This window comes from Peromyscus leucopus, chromosome X (genome assembly GCF_004664715.2).
Source record: "Peromyscus leucopus breed LL Stock chromosome X, UCI_PerLeu_2.1, whole genome shotgun sequence".
Classification (NCBI taxonomy): domain Eukaryota; kingdom Metazoa; phylum Chordata; class Mammalia; order Rodentia; family Cricetidae; genus Peromyscus; species Peromyscus leucopus.
Genome location: NC_051083.1, coordinates 20,484,838 through 20,494,157, shown reverse-complemented (window position 1 = coordinate 20,494,157; position 9,320 = coordinate 20,484,838). Strand labels below are relative to the sequence as shown.

The following is a 9,320-nucleotide window of genomic DNA, read 5'->3' as shown; positions in this document are numbered from 1 at the left end:
GAATATATAACTGAAAAAAGCAGTTATAAGAACAGTACGTATAGTATGTAGCCTGTGTGGAGAGAAAGCACAAATATTCAGACTATGAATAGAAAAAAATGTCCTAATCATGACTATTTCTGGGGAATGAGATTAAAGGTAGCCTTTCATTATCTGTTACATATTTCTGCATTTTTCTGATTTTCATACAACACACTACCTTTGTAGTATGAGAAAATAACGATATAAAATAAATAAATTCAATGAATGAATCGTTTTCGTGGGGCAGTTTGGCTTGGAAGGGCTTCAGACCGAGCCTGGTACAGTGGCATAAACATGGGCTTTGGCGTCAGACAGCATTGAGCAGGGCCCCATTGCCCCACCCCCGAGGAAGGGGGGCGGGGGTAGGGGGCTGCGGAAAGGGGCTGGGCTGGGCTGGGCTGGGCTGTCTGCAGCACTAGTCCAGGAGGCTGAGACTTCAAGAGGGACTGAGAGCAGGCACACGCATCCCAGACTCGCTAGAGGACAAGGTGAGAGGACAAGATTGGGCTTTCCTGGTGACCAGACACTGGTTCTAACCCCCTGAAATCTACAGCTGGGCAGGTGGACAATTCTTATTTCACTACTGTAGCTGGAGAAGAGGTGCTGCATTTAATGTGGTGTGGGAAAGAGAACGACCAAGAAAGTAGTAGGCTGTATATGGACTGGACAGCAGAGACTGGTGGAGGTGGAGGCGAGAAAAGGGGGGAACTGTGCATGTTGGGAGGAGAACGAGGAATACGGGGAAATGTGAAGGGGAAGGCGAGATCCAGAGAGGAGAATAGGGGTTTGCAGAGAAGGGTTAAGGAACATTGGGGTGTGTGTGTGCATAGGTAATACAGAAGAGGATGTAAGGAATGGGAAGAGATTTTGTAGAGTAAATAGGAAATGCGGTGGGAAATAGGGAGTCCGGAGTCAGGCAGAGGGAATAAGGAGGTGGGGGGGAGGATAAGGAGTGATGGGGGGGGGGAAGGGCAGACGGGCTGGGACGGAGGCCCCCTAGGGAGGCGGAAAGGGGCGGGACCACTTCCGGCCTTTAGTGGGGAGGGCAGTATCTGAGTTTCGGAGGGGCTTGGAGAGAGTGGACACACTCGGGAATTGTAGGAGGACGAGGTGAGCCATGGGCCCCAGCTTTGGATGAGAGCCTGCTAGGGGTCGGCCCCACCCTCTGGGATCTGGAGAAAACCTGCCTCAAGAGCCAAATCTTACCGAATCCATCCAGTTAGGAAGGGAGGGGACTGGACCCCGTTTAGCTGGGCCCAAGATGGAATCACAAGTTCAGTCCTGAGTTGAGGAGGGGGTGTTACAGGGAAGGAGCCAAACCCAATTTGGGTTTTACCGTTTGGAGGGGGGCGTGTTAGGATAAAGGGCGGGACCTGGAGGCTCTGTGAAATTGATAGGGTGGATGTGAGTAGGGGAGGGGCTAAGACCACCAGACACTGCGACAGTTTGGAAGGAAGGCTAGTTGAGGAGGGGGCGGGGCCGAACAGCATTGCGGACCTAGAAAGGGGCGTGTGTAGGGGCTGGGTGCTGGACTGAGACCGCGGCCACTGCGCATGCGCTTTATGTATAGCGAGAAAGGGGCGTGTTGAGAAGGGCTAGCACGGAGACAGGGCCAGCTGCTGAATGCGCATGTGCACGGTGAACTTCAAAGAACGGGTTTGTACTGGGAAAGCAGGCGGGGTTGAAAGGGCGCTGCAGCAGACGCGCATGCGCATTCCAGGCCTGCGGCTGGGGGGGGGTGCGCTGGGAAAAGGGGGCGGGGTCCTCAGAGCTGCCGCGCTGGCACATCTTCCTGGAGGAGGGGAGGGTGCGGCTGCAGAGAACTGAGACCTAGAGACAGAATTTCTGTATCTGAGAACCTACTGGTTGGGGCTCGGGGAGGGGCTGGGCATTGGGGCCCTAGAGGAGGTGAGGCTCAGCTTCTAGGCAGAACGAGGGATACGACGTTCAGCAGGCTCTCCACTTGACCCAGGCCTTCTCTTCAGACTCAGCTTTGAACTTGAGACATGTCTGAATCAAGCGAGAGTGGTGCAGGTCCAACTAGCTTTCAGGTAAGCCCGATTTTTGGCCCCTCTTTCTTTATGCTTTGCCTTTCCAGCCCATTCTGCTATTCCAAATCCTTGGAGCTTCTCCTCCCATCCCTGTCATTGTCCACCCACTTCTTTGCCAGGGTGCATCCCCTCTCCCCAGTGGATGGGAGGCCAGGAGGCCAGGAGGAAGGGAGAGAGGGTGGGCGGGCCCTTGTTCTGTCATTACTTTTTGCTAAAGGGAATGGGAGGCGTTTTTAGGATGAGATGGTCAGAGCACACTGCAGGTAGGAGTCTTTACAGGTTAGAGAAGTGTTGCCTCGGAATTTGGGGGGATCATTTGCATAGTTGAGGGTGGGGAGAAGGTCAGTGAAGTTCCCTGTTTCCCCTTGCAGGGCAAAGCTTCAGAAAAGGACAGCGGTTCCACGATGCAGGACCTGTTGACCGTGACCCAGAACTTGGAGGTCTCAGAGAAACCAAAGGCTGAAAAGGCACCAGAGGTCTCAGAGGCTGCAGAGGTCCCCAAAGCCTCTGGAAACCCGAAGGCTCCAGAGGTCTCAAAGGCTCCAGAGGCTCCTGAGGCAGCTGACACCAAGGCCTCACCTACCACACAGCCGACTGACACCCAGGTTCTAGCAGCTGAAACCAAGAGCCCAGCAGCTGACACCAAAACGCAGAAGGCTGACCTGCAGGCCGTGACAGTGCCTGCAACCCAGACCAAAAAGGTCAGCTCTGTTACTGATCCGAAGGTCAATACAAAGGCCCCTGAGACTGAGGCTGCTGCCTCTCAGGCTGGAGCAGATGAACCAGAGCCTGAGGGTGCAGCTGCCCAGGTCCAGGAGAATCAGGATACTCGGCCCAAGGTCAAAGCCAAGAATACCCAAAAGGTAAGGCCTCTGCCTTAACTGCCCTTGCTTCTCCACAGTCATCGTGTCATTCGGTTCATTTGTTCTGCAAGCATTAAAAGGATTCCTGTCCTCATGAAAGACACAGGGCACACTAAGAGGAATGTATTATAGTGCTTGTATCCACAGAGCTCAGAGGCTGGTGGGGAGCTGAGACGGGAATACACATAGCTGCAATCTGACTGTGATCAGTTTATATTTACACAGTAGCTGTCCACTTTAGGCCTCGAGTTGGCCATATGCACATGTGTAGTCTCATATCTGAACGTACCTCCTATGGTTTCATTCTCTAGAGAAAGAAACTCATGTCCAGAGACAGGACTAGTCCAGGGTGGTATAAGCAGAGTCAGTGGTGGACATAGGGAGAAGAAAAGCCTCGCGCCTCATTTTTGAGTTGTTCCTGATCCACTCAAGGAGGAAATTCCCAACTGGTACTCAGTGATAAGCCCATGACTCAGGATGGCTAGTGTCCAGTGAGGCAGACTATTACTACAAGGGCAGGCTTAGGGGATACATCCCAGAAGAGACTGAGGTAGGAGAAAGAACTACCTGCTGCACTTGTTGGTGTTGACCCTCCTCTGTTGATGCAGGTGAAACACCTGGATGGGGAAGAGGATGGCAACAGTGATCAGAGTCAGGCTTCGGAAACCACAGGTGGTCGGAGGGTCTCAAAGGCCCTAATGGCCTCCATGGCCCGCAGAGCTTCAAGGGGACCCATAGCCTTTTGGGCCCGCAGGGCATCAAGGACTCGGTTGGCTGCTTGGGCTCGGAGAGCTTTGCTTTCTCTGAGGTCACCTAGAGCTCGGAGAGGCAAGGCCCGAAGAAGAGCTGCCAAGCTGCAGTCATCCCAAGAACCTGAGGCACCCCCACCTAGAGATGTGGCCCTTTTACAAGGAAGGGTATGAACTCCATCCTCTGCAGCCCACCTTTCCCACTGCCTTGTCCGACTTCTTCTCTGTTGTGCTTTGAAGTTTTCTGCAGACTTTTTTAGTCTTTTCACCATTTCCTTCTCCCCTAGGCAAATGACTTGGTGAAGTACCTGTTGGCTAAAGATCAGACAAAGATTCCCATCAGGCGCTCAGGTACAGTCCTACAAACACTTTCCCTCTCTTGAGCTTTGCCTTCTCTCCAGTGTTCCGGGGACATCTGTCCCTGTCTTTTCTCCCAGAGTTCTCCCAGTACTGGCATCTTTATTGATAAGCCCCAAACCTGACTATACCACCCATGACATGGACAAGAAAGGGTCTGTAGGTTGGGCATGAGGGTCACCTGGTATCTCTACAGCACAGATGTTTACAACACTCTCCTTTTGCAGATATGCTGAAGGACATCATAAAAGAATATACTGATGTATACCCTGAAATCATAGAACGAGCAGGCTATTCCTTGGAGAAGGTGAAGGGGCAGCCCTGGGGGATGGGTGCACTGGGGAAACCTTAAACAGAAGAAAGGTATATGATCACCCTCCTGGGAGGAAGCACAGAGACCTAATACGTTCTCATTACTGTGCTGATGAGCACACAGTGGCCTAGGGAGGGGCAGCCACTGATCACTCAGCAAGTCAGCAGTGGAAACACAGCCAGTACTAAAGCTATGTAGCTCAGTCCTAGCTTGTGTCTGTTGCTGGATACACCGTCTCATGTATTGCAGATGCACACCTCTCTGTCTCCCTAAATTTCCACTGATCACAAAGATGCTATGGATGACCACCCTATGTTTGTTACATGTATAATATGCACTTAACGATGTGCTTTATATACAATATTTAGTTTCTCTCACACAAAAAATCTTTAGCTGCTATAAGGAGCCATGGGAAGCTGCGTTTTATGAATTTATAAGCTATTCTCATCCACAGGTATTTGGAATCCAACTGAAGGAAATCGACAAGAGTGACCACTTGTATATTCTTCTCAGTACCCTAGAGCCCACTGATGCAGGCATACTGGGAACGTAAGCTGGGAAAGTGCTAGGGTGGGAAGGGGCTTCTGCTTCCTCTGAGAAGCTCAGGAAAGATGGTCTAAATGCCCATGTCCCAGCTCCCACACATGACTGGATCCCTGTGAGCAACAGTGGTACCAGATTATGACAGAAGGGTTTCAGAGCCTGGACTGGGGCATTCCTGCTGCCACATTTGCTTTCTCACAGGCTCCCAGGAAATCAGCCTCTTGTTACTTGTCTCTTCTACTGGGTGCCTGGCCTGGCTGTGGAAGGGTGGCTCTCAGAGGGACTTCTGGTGTGGATCACGATGCTTGAGGGCAGGGGTGTCACTGGGGTTCCATCTAGAATTTCTCGGGGCCAGGGGTTTTAGGAGAGGAAGAAAAGACTCCCATTAACTGAGCGCCTGTGTGGTTGACAGGCATTCGTCCATGTCTTGCTAACCCTGGGTAGGGATAGTATGTGGCTTCCCATTTTACTGGAGACCTTGACTCAAGAGTGAAAGCACCTTGTTTTGGGCCATAGATAGCTGGGACCACAGAGTAGGCCGAATTCTCTGTATCTGAGGAATCTAGGAGAGGCTGGCCTAATGAACTGTGTTGGATAGATGATGACTTATGATCATAAACTTTCTCTTTGTCCTGTTATCCTCTTAGGACCAAGGACTCACCTAAGCTCGGCCTCCTCATGGTGCTTCTTAGCATCATTTTCATGAATGGAAATCGGTCCAGTGAGGGTGAGTGGCTGGGCATGCAGTTGAATAGGTGGCTATTGTCTGAATTCCAGATGCTCATTTTCTCTCCTTGCCTCCTCTTACAGCTGTCATCTGGGAGGTGCTGCGCAAGTTGGGGCTGCGTCCTGGGTATGATTGGGCTCTCTCAGCGCTTGCTGTCCGTGTTGTCTTTTGGCAAGAGAGGACGGTCCCAGGATTGCATCAACCTGGTGGTCTGGGGAGCGTGGGGTGGGGGTGGGGAATACTAAGCTGGGTAGTGGGTCCAGGGGTCTGACCTGTGTGGATGGGGAAATGTCTCTCATCTCTGCTCACCTTCTCACTGTCTCTTGAGCTTCCACAGAGCTTTCTCTGTACTGTACATCTATTTTCTCTTGTGAAAATGCCTCTACCAGCATCTGGGAGGTGTGACAGATTTGATTATATTTATTTGTTTATTCAGCTTTCTATGTTCTCAGGATACATCACTCACTCTTTGGGGATGTGAAGAAGCTCATTACTGATGAGTTTGTGAAGCAGAAGTAAGTGCCTGTGTCTGTTGTTGGTGTGTTCCATGCATTTTGTCTCTTTTGATAATGGATGTGTTCTGTGCAAGTCTCTGCATGTGTGGTCTGAATGTGTGCATGTGTGTATGCTATTGGCAGGTTATTTCTGAGAGCAGTCACAGATTTCTGTTTTATATGTGGCTTCAGAATAGCTCTGTGAGGGAGATGGAAACAGTCTTAATGAATTAATGCCATTTGCTCAGAATAAAAGTTGTGTTTAGAACATGGCTTTTTTTACTCTGCTAAGTAGTGCTTTGTAAAAATTGATTTCCATGAAAATGGCATCAAGTGGTACCCTTAGGCAACCCAGGACAGTGCTGGGTACTCTAGACTTGTGCATTTGATTTCATTTACATAATTGTGTACCATTCATGGGTAAGGGATATGATCCCTAAGAGGGGATGGTTGAGCCTGGCCCACAGGGGATTAAAAAAAGGCTCATTTGGGTTTGGAGTCCTAACCTGTTAACTTTGTAACTAGGAGTCTACCTTGTATCATTAGGTGTCAGAGAAGAATATGCATGCTCTCACATAGAGAAACAGGTGTGTTTAGGAGCATGATCACACACACACACACACACAAAGACAGAGGGGGAGAGTCTATAAAGAAAGGAATAGTTAGTCAAGAACAGTTCTCTCTCTCTCTTCATGTACACCAGACTGGCCTCAAACTTATGTAGCTAAGGATCACTGTTAACTCCTGCTTCATCCTCCTGAGAGCTGGAATTAAAGGCATGTGCCACCATGCCTGGCCAGTTTTTTTTTTAAATAGTGGATCTTTCCAGAGCTTGGCCAGTCCTCCTTCCAAATCCTTGCAGTGTGGTGTCCTCAGAGCAGGGACCCTGAAGAATGGCTTCTCTGTTTACAACACACCCAACAGGAATCTGGGGCCATTGTAACAAGGAGTACAACACTTTGTTCTCCTGTGAGCAAGTGCCCTACATGTTTCTCTCCAGTTCTTCCATGTGGTTTCTGGGCATAACCAATACGATAAGGTTCAATATTGGGGAAGGACTGAAGTATTTAGTTGAGAATGTGTGCATCTACAGCCTATCTAGTCCATTCATGAGTGGTTCACATTTGACCCTAGAAATAGACTTTGAATCTCTCTTTCATAGGTACTTGGACTACGCCAGAGTACCCAATAGCAATCCTCCTGAATATGAGTTCTTCTGGGGCCTGCGCTCTTACTATGAAACCAGCAAGATGAAGGTTCTCAAGTTTGCTTGTAAGGTAATTGGAGAGCCATTTGTACTTGGAATATGAAGGTTATGGGGTGCCCCGGGATGGGGCATTCTATGTTCAGAGTGTCCAGATATTCATATCTGGACATTTTAAAGCTTCTGAGATATCAAACACTGTGACAAGCACTGTATCTAGATCATTTAATCCTTACAACTGGTATGGCTTTGTTGTATTGCACATAGGAAAACAGCCTCAGAGTAGTTGGCGGGTAATGTAGCCAAATCATAGAGCCAGTTAAGAGTTGATGAAGGGATGGACTGGTCAGTGCAGGATTACTTAGAGTACTAACTGCATTGTTACATGACATACAGTGTATAGTATGCTGCCTTGCAAACAGTGGATTCTAAATTCTCTGATTGTGAACTTTCTGAAGGTTATTATTTCCATTTCAGGTGCAAAAGAAGGATCCCAAGGAATGGGCAGCTCAGTACCGAGAGGCGATGGAAGCAGATTTGAAGGCTGCAGCTGAGGCTGCTGCTGAAGCCAAGGCGAGGGCTGAGATTCGAGCTCAGATGGGCATTGGCCTCGGCTCCGAGAATGCCGCTGGGCCCTGCAACTGGGACGAAGCTGATATTGGGCCCTGGGCAAAGGCCCGGATCCAGGCAGGAGCTGAAACTAAAGCCAAGGCCCAAGAAAGTGGTGGTGCCAGTGCCAGTGCCAGTGCTGGTGCCAGTACCAGTGGCGGTGTTGGTACTGGTGCCAGTGCTGGTGCCAGTGCTGGTGCCAGTGGTGGCTTCAGTCCCAGCTCCAACCTGACTGCCACTCTCACATTTGGGCTCTTCGCTGGCCTTAGTGGGGCTGGGGCCAGTCCCAGCAGCAGCTCTGGTGCCTGTGGTTTCTCCTACAAGTGAGATGCAGGTATCCGTCTTGGGGGCCCATGGGGGTGGGATGGGGAGCTGAGGCCTGGGTTGGAGATACGCATGAAGCACGTGGGAACTCTTCTGTGATTTTACTGTGACCTGTTTGCTAGAGCCTGACTGATTTTCCTTTACTTGTGTTTGCAGATATTGCTAATAATCGCAGCATCTTCTTCTCAAGCCAGGGTGCGCTCCCAGAAATCTACTCAACGCAGCACTCTAGGCAGCCACTATCTATCCATTGAAGTCGACACTCTATATTAAATCTATTTGCCATTTCTGAGTTTATTGCCTTTTTGGGGGTAGGTTGTCACATCCTAAAAACAATTGGCAAAGTTTCCATCACGGTGGTTGGATTCCTGAGAATGAGAATGAGCACATCTCTCTGGAGTAGGTCAGGCATTTCTCTCCTCTAGAGTAGGGAGGCTTTCTGTGGGGTAGAAACATGGGGATTGTAGTCTCAGAAGACACTGTTTCAAAAAGAGGCCTGACTCTCCTTTTGAGAAATGGGAGTGGTTAGACCCAAACGAAAGAACGTTTTCTCGGGGAAGAAGAGTGTAATATATTACAGTGGAGAGGGAAAAATTGACCACTGATCCATGCATTCCAGTCCCTGAGGAGATGAAAGGCCTGGACTGCTGCAAAGCCTGGGAGAATGCACTGTGCAGACAGGACTTAGGAGACATCAAGCAGTGGAAGATCCTGATAGTGCATAGAGCTCATGATTAGGGCAGGGAAGGGCTGGAGCCCTAACAGTATGAATGGCAATCTGGGTACAGCAACCAAGAAAATGAGTATTGGTTTACTCCCAGGATTGGGTTTTTGGCATTTGGGTTTAGAATAAGAACACAGGACCAAGGGGAGTGAGCATGAATCTAGATCTTAGCTACTGTGTTCTGGTGCCTGACTTAAAACAGTGCTTACAAAGACTGACAGAAGAGACTGGACAATGGAACAGATGTGGAGAAAGATTCGTAGATCAGGTAGATTAAGGACTGGTGTGTGTGGGGTCTGTGGCTAGGAGTCTTAAGCCCAAGAATGGGGCACCAAGCTAAA

General features: G+C 49.7%; 1 protein-coding gene and 1 non-coding gene across 7 annotated transcripts; both read left to right on the top strand.

Annotated features, from left to right (window-relative positions):
- Positions 1-408: 408 nt before the first annotated feature.
- On the top strand, positions 409-8,547 carry Maged2 (MAGE family member D2). Of its 6 annotated transcripts, none has more exons than XM_028883463.2 (13): positions 409-509; positions 2,007-2,072; positions 2,444-2,935; positions 3,544-3,852; positions 3,972-4,035; positions 4,269-4,348; positions 4,809-4,903; positions 5,545-5,624; positions 5,708-5,750; positions 6,077-6,139; positions 7,281-7,395; positions 7,800-8,265; positions 8,412-8,547. In XM_028883463.2, the coding sequence occupies exons 2-12, from the start codon at positions 2,028-2,030 to the stop codon at positions 8,256-8,258; spliced, it is 1,845 nt and encodes a 614-aa protein (XP_028739296.1). In that variant the 5' UTR covers positions 409-509; positions 2,007-2,027; the 3' UTR covers positions 8,259-8,265; positions 8,412-8,547. The 6 variants fall into 6 exon arrangements, with proteins under 6 accessions (XP_028739296.1, XP_028739294.1, XP_037054804.1 ...); XM_028883461.2 differs by having other exon boundaries at positions 413-509; positions 1,994-2,072; XM_037198909.1 differs by having other exon boundaries at positions 470-509; positions 1,976-2,072.
- On the top strand, positions 6,982-7,108 carry LOC114702902. The gene has a single exon (XR_003736065.1). It is a non-coding gene; the product is annotated as a small nucleolar RNA SNORA11 (small nucleolar RNA).
- Positions 8,548-9,320: the final 773 nt, after the last annotated feature.